The sequence below is a fragment of the Pezoporus wallicus genome, unplaced genomic scaffold (genome assembly GCF_028554395.1).
Source record: "Pezoporus wallicus isolate ANWC-B61680 ecotype Strahan unplaced genomic scaffold, APGP_CSIRO_Pwel_v1 contig_3952, whole genome shotgun sequence".
NCBI classification, from domain to species: Eukaryota; Metazoa; Chordata; class Aves; order Psittaciformes; family Psittacidae; genus Pezoporus; species Pezoporus wallicus.
In genome coordinates, this window is record NW_026635034.1 from 2,729,705 (window position 1) to 2,745,185 (window position 15,481).

At 43.0% G+C, this 15,481-nt stretch overlaps 1 protein-coding gene across 2 annotated transcripts in view; it reads right to left on the minus strand.

Moving 5' to 3' along the window:
* Positions 1-2,770: 2,770 nt before the first annotated feature.
* Positions 2,771-15,481, minus strand: part of SLCO3A1 (solute carrier organic anion transporter family member 3A1) — a 153,598-nt gene continuing 140,887 nt past the window's right edge. For both annotated transcript variants that reach the window (XM_057419317.1, XM_057419399.1), the window contains exons 8-10: positions 14,503-14,678; positions 11,363-11,427; positions 2,771-6,931 (exon numbers count right to left, since the gene is read on the minus strand). In XM_057419317.1, the coding sequence (XP_057275300.1) occupies positions 6,552-6,931; positions 11,363-11,427; positions 14,503-14,678 (621 nt within the window). In that variant the 3' untranslated portion in view covers positions 2,771-6,551. The remainder of the gene's footprint in view (positions 6,932-11,362; positions 11,428-14,502; positions 14,679-15,481) is intronic.

Here is a 15,481-nt window from a genome sequence, read left to right on the forward strand (position 1 = left end):
AATTCAATGGGAAGAACTAAGATCTGTTAGGCCATATGCAACTCTGATTCCCGAGAGGTTTCTGCTTCCAATCTAAGAGCTGTGCAAACACTGCAAATAAAATTCGCACCACCTGCTTCACCTTAGTACCAATTTGGTTTTGTCTGGGTTCATCCCCTTCTCGTGTTTGCTCTCAGTAATTACTCAAATGAATGCATTAACTGGTGCGAACATTGGGAGAAGCAGTGAATTTCAAGCACCTATGAGAGGATATTTGTGGAAAGAGGATTGCGAGTTGGAAGCCAGCACTTTGGCTGTCCTGGAGCACTGTACGTCCAGTGGTGCTACGCCCACTGGCATTGAGCAAGGACCCTCTTATTCATTTCTTAATCACAGTTTTGAACTAAATATTTGTACAGATGAGAAAATTCCAGCCTAAGGAATGTGGGGAGCAGAAATATCCCCCATGATATCAATGTCCAGCCAGAACAAACCAAGGTGTGTGAATTATAAGGAAGCTTTTCCAAACTCTTCCAGACCACAGACGATGCGCAAGAATGACCTTGCAAATCCACTGGAGGCATTTCCTTGGTTTTCTCAGCCATTACAAGGAAGAAATAAGAAGGAAAATTCACTTATGAAGTCGCTGTAAATTATTTGCTGAGTTGGACTTGACAAGTTTCTTATTGCTTTCTGCCATCTGCAGACACCAACTTCATGCAGAACAAGCCCAGCACTACAAAGTGTCAGGGTATGGCTAATGTTTTCCTTCCCAGGGTGCGACAGTCGGCTCTGCTGCACTTAATCTGAATAAAGTGGGGGATATTTTACAAATTCCTAGTACCCTGAAGACCCCATCCCTGGAGTCATGCCATTCATCAAACAAATAGAGACTGAAGCAAGGTTCTGACAAGTGAAACGGCACATACACGGCACGCATCCTACAGTCCCATTCTTGCAGCCATCTAAATGGATTCAACTGTCCATGTGGCTTCTTCTGAATTCACCGTGTCCTTTTGGGACTGAGGGATGCTCATAGCCAAGCAGCTGTGGCAAGACAGAAGCTGACAGAAAAGCAGTCCATATTCATATTCTGTCAAAGAAAACACCAGTATTGCTTCTGAGTAGACAGAGCCTCCTTCTGCTCCACTGGATTCAGGGAGCCCACAATGGCCAAAGATTTTACTTGCCATCACTAGTTAATAAAGAAGTACCTAATGTCTAACAACTGCTGAAAGGCCATTTTTCAGCAAAGCAATTGTATTAAGACTCAGATTGGCTAGAAATGTCAATGGAACGATAGAAAGCATCATTTGCAGCCTAGAAGTAATAGACTCAGTGTCTAAAAGCAGAACAAACTATAATATTTTGAGCATATGTAATGCTAAGGGAGACCTGCTGGCACCCCTTCAGCAGCAAATTTAAATGCCAGTAACTCTGAACACCTTGTGTTGACTTGGTAGAGCTGAGCTGTGCTTTGCCACTGGGGGGAAGAACTGTATGTGGAGAAAGGAAGCTGATGGTCAGTGTGGAAGTAACGCTCACAAACCGTGGGTCTGAGGGACGTAGGGCAGGTAGGTCTATCCAGGAGGATGGAAGGGTGGCTAATCCCTTCAGGGTCTCAGCTACAATGTCCTGGTTTCCCCTTTCCTCCTTGGATAACCCCAACCACCAGATAACAGAAGCTGAGACTGTCTCATACCAAAGGCTCCCATCACACGATTGCCCATCTTAAACCACTCTCTGTGTTCACACCAGTTCTCTCTGGGCTGCGTGTCTCCTGGTATTGCTGCCAACAAAAAAGGTGAGTCACAGCAGCAGCATGGGAGCAGGTGAACACAGATGTAGGTAAAAAAAGCAAAAACTCCTAATGCAAATGGCAACAGGTTAGTGTTATTGCTTATATTTCGGGGTGCTCTGCCCTGCACAGAAAGCCTCTGCAGGCATTAATCAGATCTACGGAGAGAACACCAACAAACATGCTTCTGTCTGCAAAGACAGCTCATGTGAAATTAGGGAGATAGATGAGCATGGCAGAGTGGGAATAAGTCTGGAAACCCTTGTGAATGAAGGAACAAAGCTGCTACCTTGTCAGTCCAGTGAAGCATTTTCGTATGTCTTTAGTACTGACAATTCCTCATGTCACCTGCCAAGAATAAAACAAACATCACACCAGCATCGTCCATGTCTAAGAAAATACTGATCCCAACACATCCAGCTGTGAGAAACAGTCATGTGGCAGCAACAGCCGGGGCAGGCGTGGGGGCTAAAGCTTCATAGTGCTGGTAGCCTCCAGGTTGTCTTGGGTGTGCTGTGGAGTGAAACTGCTGGTTATGAGATGGAGTTGCTTTTCTGTCTCCCAGGACCTCATTTACTGGAAAAATATGTGCCTGACTGAGACACAAAGGTAAACCTGAAGTACATCACCTCCCACAGCAATGTGATGAACATAAAACTCTGATGGAGATAGGAGGGAATCCAAATTTCGTCAATTCCCTTAATTTTTATTTCCAAGGAAAAAAAACAAAAAGCCAACACATTTCAGCCATTTGGAAATACTCCAATCACTTTCCAAATGCCTGCTGACCATCAGCTCAATTCTGAAGCATAATTAGCTCAGCTAATTGAAGCTAATCCTTCACTCTATTTTTCCCTTTTCACCTTCCTAGCAACTTGAGGAACAACTGAGATTAACAGTAGCAGCACTGAGTAGTTCAGTGCCTCTTGCAGGGGTATGGCACTGTGAGGCCCTTATTAGATGAATTCTTAAGGAATGGAAGTTTTGTCTTAAGGAATGGAAGTTTTGTCTAGATAATTCAAGCAATGGCCTTTTTTGTCCCACTATACATCCAAGATGTGCTGGGCAAAGTCAGAAAAAGGTACGATTTCAGTGTATATAAAAAGAAGGTTCTGAAAATGCATCTCTTTGTTAACAAGGATGCAAAGAAACTGATTCTAATGTCATCTGCACCAGTTTTAGATTGGGGTCCCCTTTTGATTCCACTGGGGCTACGCCAAGGTGGTATTTGTGCGAGGCAAAGAAAACCCCAACCTGAAGTCATGCAAGGCAACTGGACAATCCCATAGAGACTGCTAAATGTCAAGTAGTTTATTTTGTCAACTATGCCATTCCCTAGCAGACAGCCATGCAGGGAACACAGAGCTTGGAAATGTCAAAATAACATTTCAGCACAGACTGAGCTCTCAACAAAACTGAATTTCAATGCCCCTGAATAGGGAGAAGAAAAAAATTCCCAACACTGGATGTGGACTCCATAGCTCAGATCATGCCCTTGTTTCTGTTCCCAGGAATGGGCATTTTTCTAACTCCATCCTTGACCTTAAGTTAAGGTTAAGGCAGTTGCGGGATGGAAGCGAAGTGCTGACAGGCAAAGGCCCATTCTGCAATTTGGGAAGCTGGAGGATGTCTGAGATTTATTCTATAACAAAATTGGGTCTGAGGATTTATTTTTGTTATTCTATAACAAAAACTGTGTTGCAGACAATGGCTTGTGGGCTTGAAATCAGGAAAAAGCAGGCAGCCTGCTGGGATGGATGGATGAAGGTTTTGGTCTGTCTCTTTTCTTTAAACTAAAGCTGTGTTCTTGAATCTGTACCAAAGCACTGACAGTAAAGCCCTTCGTAATGCAGGCATCTGATATGTCCTTAAAGAAAAAAACAAAGAGTGGGATGGAGAGAGAGCTCTTCAAGAGTTGCATTATCAAAAGAAATAAAACAAAAATCACGCAGGAATTTTAAGTTGCAGCGTAAAAATAGTATCAGTAACCCCATTCAACTGCATCTCCCATGTGTGCTAAGAGAAAAGATTAAATGAAAGAAATAAACATCAATAAAAATGAAAACATTATGTGCCCTGGAATCCTCTTTCTATAACTCCAGTCAAGGAGGACTTTTGACTATACTGACAAATCACAGCTCTTGAGCACTGGGAGTTTGTTTTGCATCATGTCATCGTGCTGTTCTCCTTCACCTTGGACTTTCAGAGGGGAAAAAAACCCTGAAACTGTGAAAGGGGTTATAGAATTTCAAGCAATCAGGCTTTTAGAAAGGCTCTGTTCTCTGACATTTGTGTTTGAGTCTGAATGTGTGTGTATAGTACAAAATTATGAGCTAACATTTGAAAAGACAGCAGTCTGAGTAATAAATTTCCAGAACAAAAAGAACTGTACATAACAATTTCAAAGGCTTATACTTGACAATTATATATATTTTATGAGACAGTTATGCACCCTGTGCCTTTTGTAAATTCATTGTTTTATGGATGAAGTATCTCTATTTTAGCAGACAGGATATACTAAACTAATCTAATGGCCTAAAAAGCATCATTTACCACCCAACATAACAATGGCACTGCATAGCTTAATAACTTGACTTAAACTCCTTCATTAATCAAGTGATTCTTAACATGGCTGAAGACCAAGACTCAAATATCTGCAGTTACAATATTTGTCAAGTATTTGGCACAGTGGAGTTTATTTGATGCACCCCTTTTTTTTGCTCTTGTTGTTGCTGAACATACAATGCTGTGCATAAACTACAAACATACACATAAAGTCAGTCAAGTGGAAGCAGTTTGATAGCCCACACCTGTGTTTCAATGCCTAGGTAAGAGCTAAGTCTGCTAAAAAGGTGTTGAACATGAGCAGGAAGTTATCAACCCTCTGTAATTGTGCCAACTCTGGGATGTCCACTGCCAGCAATGGACAAGAACCTAGGGAAGATCAGCCCCTCCACCAGATGCATGGAAGTGATGCCCAGCATTCGGTTCACCATGCCAAGCTACTGCTCCAAACATCTGTAGGTTCAAAACAGCTTTAAAATACAAACAAAAATGGAGCTTTTTGATGATGATGCTAACCCTTAAAACCCTTCTGACATTTAGTCCATTGGAAATGAGTCTGGTTCCTAGGGAAAACTCATCAAACGCAATGAATTTGTATTGCTTCCCAGCAGGAATGTTTTGGAAAAATAAAATACGCATGCAAAATAAGCCTGACCGCATGCTTCTTGAGATCAGATAAAAGCCTCCCCTTGATTTTTGCAGGCTTATGTGAGACTGCATTGCAAAAGCAAAGCCAAATCTCCTCCTGCATGGGTGCCTCTTAAGAATCTCAATGAGAATTTCAGAGGTGCGCAATGCTGGCCAGCCTCTGCTCCCATAACCCCGCCTTCCATAAGAACCCTATGTGAACAGCTAATGGCAAAATGTGGCTTCCAGGAGGGGAGATTATTCCACCTTCTTCACGTGGCTTCCACTGAAGTCAGTGGAATTTTTTAGGTGAAAAAATCAGTTGTGAGGGTTGCAGGATTAAGGTTGGGATTCCTTTCATCTTGTACACACACACACACACACACACACACACACTCACTTTAAAGAAAACATCCACCACACAATTTCTAGATTGCAAATGATATATATATATCTTTAAAAACTGGAGAGAATATAAACAGCCTCTCCACATATATATGTGTATTCACTGAGTCACATAGAACATGAAAAAAACCCTATATTACGTAAATCATCATATTATCTATAATTCTCCAACTGACAATTGTTTTTATAGAGACACAGTGTATTTGTTCTCGTTTTTAAAAACATATTATGTGTCTTCATTGGCTTGGTAGCATATTAGAATGAAGGCGTATGGATAAAAAACGCAGAGGGTTAAACAAATCCCTTGAGTCACATCATGTTTGGGTGAATTAAAACAGGATCCTTCCCCAAAGTAGCATAAATAAATCCTCCCTATGGAAAAGCGTCAGCGATTCAAGGGTTAACATAGATTGCAAAATAACTTTTTAAAACCCCATCTTATTAGAGGACTGCACAGCCGAGTATTTGGAATTCACCCCCTTTAAAAATGACAGCACGTTTGGCAAGTGTGAGCAAACGTCTTGAACTTTACTGGGTTTGAGAGATGTAAGCAGAGCTATTCACAGACAACCACAAAGCTGCAATCTGTGAATAAGCCTCGCCTGGAAGGACTCGGATACCTCTGACAGCACTGCTCGGCACCGGGAAGGATTCCAGCAGCTTTCAAGGTATTTATCGTGGACTCGTGGCTGGTGACAGAGTGTGACTCGTGGAATGGCTCCAGCACTGCTCCCTCTGCCATCACAGAGCTCAGACCAGCCAACCCTTCAGCCCACACTGTGGGGCTTCACATACCCCTGGACCACACTTGCAACCACAACACCTATTCTCGCATTGCCACCTTGCTTTCTCTATGCCTCGTGCCCAAGCCTGTCCATTCGCTGAGCTTTCCAATGAACCTCTTCAGGTGCTCTTCTTGGAAGCTTGTACTGTCATCAAAGGGGCTGGTATCCAGCCACAGCAGCTCCCTGCTTTGTCTATCACCCCGCAGGATGTCACAAGTGATCCCATTAAAAGATGCTGTTCACAAGAATCCTGGCTGGGTCTGACTTTGAGAAAAAGACAAAAGTTTCCTGTGTTGCCGTTGTTTTGCAGTTGTTTCTTCATTCGTGCTCTCCTCTTGTTTTTATTAAAAAGGACCCTTGTATTATTAATATAGTTCACCCCTCCACAGTCACTATAAAACAGACTCCATATTTTCACACCACTCATGGTCTTCAAGGTTATAGATAAATTTTGTCCTATGTGATTGTTTTTGGGGCACTGAGTCCCGCCCCAGATTGTCTAGGGTGAGAGTAGAGGCAAAGAACTCACTAGTGCTGAGCCCACCTTCATGGTTCTTGATGTATCTTTTATAGTTTTTCCTCAAGCACTGCCAGGTGGTGGTATATAAGATGAATGCAAAAGACTTCAGGGCTATAGCAATACTAACATACAGGTATCTATAGACCACGTTGTCGTACAGCGCGCAGGCTCCTTGCTCGCCACAGAACGTGCTCCAAAACAGACACGTGGAGTCAATTCCAGCCCCAAAGATGAGCGGAGGTGGGATAAAACCTGTCAAAATAAGAGAGACAAATCATGCTTTTATGATCCTTATGATAGAGAGAGGACGTGATTGCAGTGAATGGAAAGAGAGGATACTTTATCAAGGTTAATGGTCCCAGCTGCAGCCTGTAATTCTAATTTCTGAAGTTCTAAATCAAGTTAAACAAAGTCTGTGGATGAGTTTTTAGCTTGGGCTCAATGTCTAGGGAAGAGATTCCTGCTGATATCAACATGCAGGAAGGATTTTACTCAAGTTTAAGTGGCTTTTATTAAGCTTCTCATTTGCCTAATGAGACTGAGTGAAGGGGTAAATGAAAGAGGAGGAGGAGGACAGCCTTACAGCTTGCTCTCTGTTTAGAGGCTGGTAATTCTGCACTTCAGGGTTTTCACCTGAAGGATGTCACAGCACTCCGGTTCAGAGCCTGAAATCAGCTGGGGCACTGAGAGCTAGTTTTGGACCTTTCCCTAACACAGCAGAAGGTTTTCTTTGGGCCTAAGGAAAAGAAACAATGCCCTCTAATAGATGCCAAAGATTAAATCTGAAAAGAAAGGAAAATTTCAGTGCACCATCAAATGAAATATCACAGCAGGATTCTCCCACAGCCACCTCAGCTAACTACTGGTGAGTGTTTCTGAATCGTAGTTTGCAGCAGAGCAGCAATCTTAGAGCAGAATAATCACTCCAGTCTCATTTAACTAATAAAGGCAATGTTTTTCTTCTCTACTTTCCCCATCCCACAGGGACATTGTAGAGGCCTCTGTTTCTCATTACCATGACAGAGGTTAGGACAGCCACGTTCCCAGCCAGCACACATGCTCCAAGCGTGCAGCACTCGGAAGAAAATGTGGATGTTCTACATAATGTAAACCATTTCTCTTTCTTCTGCTATATTTACAGGGAAGGCTGGAAGCAGATAAACCCTGGGAAGAGCCCTGATTGATAAAATCACTTCTGTGGGTTAACACAGCAGCAAAAGAGAGCATCGTATCTACTGAAATCCAACAGCAGGTAGGCACAACATATCCTTGACAATATCACTGCATCTGTAGGTGCTGTGATGCCTGAGACTCTATAAATAAATGTGTAGACAGCCACAAGCACTCCAGTTTCTAGACAGAAAAGTGTTTAATCTTGGATCCAGTTTCATCATTAACCTGGATTTCCAGGCTTAGAAAAGATACCTTCCCTTCAGCTTTTCATGAACAATAGTGACATTCATGACATGTATCCTAAGACTACAAATAAATTGGCTGTCTTGACTGTTCCCTTCTGAACTGAGATCTCTTGATCTTATTTTGTTGGTGACAAACTCTGCAGATTTTGTTTGATCTGCCTTTATGTTAATAGATGCGGGAGTTAAGAAAGGCTATGTGGGCTTTTGGTACTCATTTTAACCAATCATTAACAGCACAAATGTAGTAAATAAAACCAGATGATACAAAAGCAAGATGATTTTATTTTTTTTTGTCAGAAACACCAGTTCCAGTCATCACATCCAAAATATGGATATGCTCTGGAGAAAAACATCAGTGTCAGTTCTCTGTTCATTACTTCAACGGCTGGAAATTCCTGACTGGGCTGGTTCTGCTTCTTGGTTAAAAGAAGGGGTTTTATTTGTTGAAACCTGTGGACAACCACATGCTCAACAAGGTATTTAGAAATCCAGCTGGGCTCCCGCTAGGAACAAGCAAAGAGCCTGTGCTACTGAATGCAGTTTGTGTACCCAGTGATGCACTCGTGCTGGATGCCACCTCAGGGATCACATCCAGATGTGGCAGTGACAGAGGAGGCAGCAGCCACACACTTTGTGGACTAAGAGAAAACGGCATTTTCATCATAATTTTGAGGTATGAGCTCCTATTTGTTAACATGCAGAGAGATGTTGATACAAAGCTTTGGAGATGTGAACTTCAGAGAGAGCTATCATCCCCATCTGCTGGCTTCAGCTGGCTTTCCAGGTTTGCAAGATAATTTGGCCTTGAAATTGCTCCTCATTAAGACCTGAGGAAGGACCTGTTTTCACTGAACTCTAAAGCTACTCCTGTGTGAATGCAGGCATGGATGTGGAAAATGTATGAAAAGCCTCCAGCAAACAGTGTTTTAGGCCATTTTTACCAAAAAGGACAAGAGACTCGCAGGAGTGACTTGGTGCCTGGACCCTCTGCGACAAGGGAGCTGAGGGGTTGCACTGCAGACTGGGAAGTCCTTCTGAGAGCAAAACACTGTAGTTTTGTCACGTTGGAAGAAGAGAGGCAAACAATATGGGCTTGTAGGAAAACCAAAAAGAAGTGCCCTGGTAAGCAGAGGCTGTGTTAGGATGAACGGTGAACACCATCCAGAAAGGATTCAAGTCTTACTAATCTAAAACTCTTTGTCATTTTGACAATTCTATTCCAAAACTTTGGCTCCAGTGGCATTCCCTGAGAAACTGCAGAAACACTTTTACATGAAGACACTATTATGTTGCCCTCTCACAGTAGAATTCCTGTGCAATAAGAAAATACATCCAGGAGGATACTGGGAGAATTCAGTCGTGTTTCATATTATTATAGTGAATATTAAAGAGATTCAATCATGTTTTACCCCTTACTGCAAAGTGTTGCAAAAATTTCTGCTGTATATATATATATATTTATATTTCAGTGCAGAAACTGTAGGGCTGTATAAAAAAGCTGCTTCTGTCTTACTGAAACCTATTAGCTGCAATTGCACCTCCGGGTCTCATACCTCCTATATTTAATACTCTCCTTTGGTTCAAGAAGCAGCTATTATCACTGTCTTCTTAAGTCAAAGCTTAAAGGTGAACTGAAAAGCTTTTAAAATAAATCAGTGAATCTATTCTTGAAGCTCAGGTTGTTAAGGGCGAGATTTGGATACCTTTGCTCATATTGAAAAGTACCTTTCTTTTCATTTTCTGTGGGTTTTATCTACATAGCTGCTATTCTTCAGGATGCATTGTCTTATTTCACAGGAGTTACTTAGTGACAGAGCAACATATAAAGATTTGAGTTTAAATTCGTACTATGGCTTCTTTATTGGAAGAAAACAAAATATCTATTCAACTTGTACATGCCTGAGCCTGGGTTTAGAGGAATTCAGGATGCTGCTATCTCAGGAGGGTTCTCTCTTTTGAAAGGAAAAAAGAGAGAAAATCTACCCCCTTAAGTACTTTCCCCCTTAGAAACAACAGCCTGCAGCCATCCTCCTCACGCACGTGCCTGCTGACACTCCACATTCAATCAGAGAGAACTGAAGACAGGCCAAAACCCAAGAGCAGCACCAGCAGCTAAAGAGAATGCTGTCTTTACAAGGCTTGAACCAGAGATGACCCAAGTCAACCCAGAAGCTTCCCTTCAAGTTATCTGAGCTCTGAATAAGATTACTTGATGGAACGTTATCTGTGACTGCAGCTACTTCACCAAAAGCAATGAAAATATAATTGGTTTTATCGTAAACTGGTCTGGGACCACCATTTCCCTTTCAGCTAATGGGAATAAGGTGTTACAAAAAGGAAGTAAATAAATGAGGTCACTTATTCACAATGTATGGTACTGCTAGAGTTTTGGTCCTATACTTTCTAGTGTCTTGCTGTAGCCTAAAAGATGGCACTTGACTCTCCAGCTCATTCCTTTGAGACTGGGGAGGGCCATACAGGGCAGGTACTGCCTGTGTCCTGCAGGAAAAAAGTAAATCCCATCCTTCAACATGCAAAAAACTCCATGCATGACATGAACACACAGAGATGGATCAGAGGATTCTGCTCTGAATCATTGAGATTAAGAAGCTAAACTATAGGAGCTTTAAAACAGGAGCCATCTCTTCAAAAGGGGAAAAAACTCCACCCAGAAGGAAGCAGCAGGCAAACATCGTTGTGTTCCTTTAAATTCATACATGAGAAGCACATACTGGTCCATGGGAACAGACATATGCATTTTAATGGGATATTAACCCACAGGAGGATACAAGGACTCAGCCTTTCTCATTTTACTGTTTTCCTTGCTGAGAGACCTGAAGGAAGGGGCAAACATTCCATGTGACAAAACACACCGTGTAACACCAGTCCTGTCCCTCAAAGGAGGATGAAAATACATATCCCTCTACTTCAGCAAATGCAATGCAGCAGTAATTTTGCAAGCTGCTGACATGTTAATAACAGCTATAGAAGAGTAACTGGTTGTGTGGGACCATGGCAGAAACGGTAATTTCTCATTCAACACTGCATTTGCTTCCATTAACACAATTCGAATGGCAGGAAAAGTGCCTTCAGGAGCCCTGATGCCATATCCTTCATAGGAAGGCCTCAGACCCCGTTGTGTCAGACAGCACTCATGTCAACCACAACATTGCATGGCATAGAAATCCACTTTACATGTAAAAAATACCACTTTCTGTGAGAAAGGAAAGGAAGGGAGAGAAGGACATGAAATGTTTGCACGTACCTAGCAAACGGAGAAGCAGGAAAAGCACCCCCAAAGCATAAGACTTGAGTTCGGGGCTCACAGTTCTGTAGGGAGAATGGAGGGAGAGAGTGAAATTGATTCTTTGTGTTCCGCTTTGATTAACGCACCTCATGGCCATTCTGAGCTGTCAGCCAGGATGCCACCACCACCCCTTCAAAGAGTCATTAAAGGGGTTTTTCTTCTCCCTTCGCCTGAACTGCCTACAGCCCCAAAAAGTAACAGCATCAGTGATAAGTTCAGGCATTTAGCTAAGTCATTAATAACAGCAGCTAATCTTGTTGTCAGCTGGGGAAAAATGAAACTCCCACCCCAGTAAATGACTATTTACAAGGTCCCCATCATGCGTTCAAGGCTCAGGATGTTGAGAACTGAAGGGAGAGGATGCTTTTTGCTCTGAAACTTTTCAGACCACTGGGGACAATAGAAGGAAGGGAGGACGATGGACCAAAAGGTTCCATCAGCTTGTTAAATCAAGCCTCCCAGTGAGGAAATGCTCAAGACTAGCTCTCATGGGTGTGAGTTTAGCATGCAAATGTTTTTTATGCTGGGAAGATAACAGTTGTGCTGCCTTTTGCTATGAACAGAACCCACTCTGTCACATTAGTGTTATCCTTCAAAGGTGCTTTAAAAAATAATTCATGGCTTTCTAATTTGCTTAGCTCAAGGATGTTACTGGCTAAAGTCATCCTCTTGGGGTAGGCTCAGCAAAGCCTTTGGAATTTCAGAAATCATTAATTTGGTCTTAAGTCTTATAATAGTATTTTATTTCCCACAGTACATAAAGGATGGGAAAGCAGGACAGCAATCCCCATATGAATAGATTCATCACATGGGGGATCTCTAAAGGCCTGAGCTGCCTCTTCCATTAGCTGGTTACAGAGGTCCTCAGGAAGCACGGCTAGTGGCATCCATAGTGGCAGTGGTGGTCTTCTGTATGAATACAGATAATACCAATAAACCAGCCAGAAACAGCACGTGGTTTTAAGAGAAGACCATTCTTATTACCTGCCCTCATCTCACACATTACACAAGCCACCTCGCACCATACCATGACTCCTGCATGAAGCCTCTGACCTCTGGGTGAAATTTCGGCACAGTTTTCAGGCAGAAGCCCAGGCTCAATAGAAAGCCTTGGAAAAATGTTCCAGTGGTTAATGGCTTGGGTCAAATAGGATTCTACAGTTGGGTGGGAAATGGATTTAAAAAAGAGTATTCAAGTTTATCTTATGGAAAGAAATAGATTATCATGTGAAATATTCACAGTGGATTTTTACTTGGTGGTGGTGTCCTTTCATCCACTCTTTGTATTTAAGACCAAAGTCAATCCCCATACCTTAAGCCAGAGCAGAAGTTGCCACTTGTCGACATGTCCTTTCCTCACTGACTACAGCACTGAATAAATGACTTGCTGAGACACCTAATTTGTAGACACTGAAAGTCATTTTTAAAGTAAACATAGGAACTGCTGATGCCACTTGTCACTGCCGCTGACACTGGGGACATGCTCATATGCCAAAGCTTTCTTTTACCAATCCAAGATGGCAGTTGCAAGAAATCATGAGGTCATATATGGTGAAGAGCTCTTCCCTGTGTATTTCAGTAGCTCTCAGAGATTCTGAGGGCAGTGGAGCAATTTGGATGTGTGAATTGTTTATCCCCTACAGCTGTGAGCTGAGCTTTGTTAATATTCCCTCTGCTTTTCTTATTCCCTTGTATTCTTCTTTCTGGCTGGTGACTGGCTTATCTCATTTGAAGCTGACATGAAAATGTCTCCATGCAGGATCCTACAGGTGCTGGCAGCTCCCTTGAACAAAGAACTCTTCAAACTTCAGATTACTTTTGCCACAATATTTATCATGAGAAATTTGATTTCCCTTCAGCTACTGGAGATGCAAAGAGAGAAACGAACTAGGAGGTGGAATATCTCATTTTGTATCCTGCAGGGAGACATGCCCTCACAGAGCTGTTCTGTCCAAGATCCACTCAAGAGTGTGTTTCTAATACAGACCTTATTGATTTAATTTTATTGGAATTTTCCAGGCAGCAGAATGGATCTGCTCTTTATGCCTCTGGTTATTATTCTAAGTAAGTGACAGTCTGGACAGACAAGTAATGCTGGATAACGTGGGAGTTAGATATATACATATATCATAAGGTGAAGTGTGCCATGTGTCTGGGAATAACACAAGGTCAATTATTAGAGTAAGCTACCCTTGCCTACCTATTCATATTGGATCAACTCAGAGATGTCCTTCAGACTTTCACAAGTTCCTTCTGTTCTTGGACTTGGGCCAGGGTGAGAGAAGTTAAACTCTGGCCAGGGAGGGTATTGACCAAAGCTAGATTTTGCCAGAGCCTTTCATTTTTCCAAGGTTTCTATGACCTCTAGACCATCTCTAAACGCATCTCATCAAGCCATTATGTGTTGATCACAAGGGGTACCCCTTCCCTGATGCAGTTGTAATGTCCTTACTACCTGCACTGAAAACTGCACATCCGTGTTTCCCTTCCCATGCTAATCCCAGCCTTGGTGAGAACAAGCCTGCCACCTTTCTGTGCAGCATCCCTGCAGGGATCTTCTGTTTGCAAGCCCAGTTTTTCAGCACTCCCATTTTACCAAAGTTGTACCAAGCAATTCCTGTATTCTCTCTAGCAGGTCTGTACTGCAGCCTGGTGGGGCCATGCTATGGACAAACCCAGGTGCCACCAAGTGAAACAATGGCTTAGAGAGAAAATGATTTAATTAACACTTGAAACAATGGGGTTGAAATTCAGGAGGACTGCTCAGGCTTTCCCCAACTCCCACCTGCAGGTAAAGGCAGGAAAGTAGGAGAAAGCCTATGCCCATAGCTCCTTTTGAAAATACAGGCAGCACTTTGAAGGTGTTTTCACCAGGGAATGCTTAGTTAAAGGAGGATTTCCTGATGGCTTGCGTGGAGGTTCAGCTCAAACTCCTGAATCTGGGGACAGTCAGTGCAGCCTGAAAGGCAGACTCCAGGAGCTGTGCGGGATCCTCAGCTCCTTGCAGCTCCCAGCAGCATCCCGTGGTCCCTCCAGCCCTGTTCCCACCCCGAGAGCAGCCCCATCAGGCTCATGGGTTCCTCCGGTTGCGGTCCTACCTGATGAGTATGATGACTGACGGTGTCTGCGCCATGGCCCCGATCATGCTGCACACACACATCACACAGAGGAATGTCAGGAAGGCCTCTTCGCAGCCAGGACTGGGGCATTTGCCAGGAACAACGGTGGCATTTTCAGCAGGGACCGAGGTGAGGCAGGAACAGCCACTGAGGTTCTGCAAAGGAGTACAGGGGTTCAGCATGAGGGAGAGCCACGGTCCCCAGCCCCTGCCCTGCTCTGTTGGCAACAGCAACTCTGAATCCTCTAATGGTCAGTTAAGTAACTCCTAAGTGCTTGTTTGACGGGGGTTTGGAGATAATTTCAGAAGCCCATCAGCTCTGATGCATGCTACCAGCAAAAGAAAGCTGTCCCTTGGCTTGTTTCTTTTCTTCTGCTCCTTTCAAGTCTCTACCATAAATGTCACTGCAACAAAATTATTACCACGTTATACCTCTTTGGAGGAGAATAAAGAAACGATCTGTGTCCCTGTGACAAGGAAGGTCCCCAAATGATGGTTCTAATTACTTTCTTATTTACCTCCATCCTCTTGGCTGTTGCAATTAAACTGGAGTACATTAAAAGCAGGTAAATCTGCAGCCTTGTTCTTGGCTGTGCATTTGGTGCCTGCTTCCAGCACCCTGAATCCTGGGAAGGAGCCACTCACGATGGGTGGCTGTGGCTCACCAAGAGCTGAACTATCACAGATTGATGGTACAGACACTGCTGGACTCAAGTGCTAATAAATGACATCTGGTTCAGAGGGATTTGTGTTGAGCTAAAAGCTGAAGTCAGGCAAGATAAACTTTATCAATCTGTGATCAGAAGGAGGGTGAAATGACTGCATTTTGCTTTCATCTCTCCAGTAAGTGCAGGATGTGAAAAGAAGCTTTGTTTGCCAGTCACAGATTTAGGGAATTCTCTTTTTTTGGTCTTATTTTCCACTTGCCCTCCTGAATTTCTGAGTGTGGGATGTCAGCA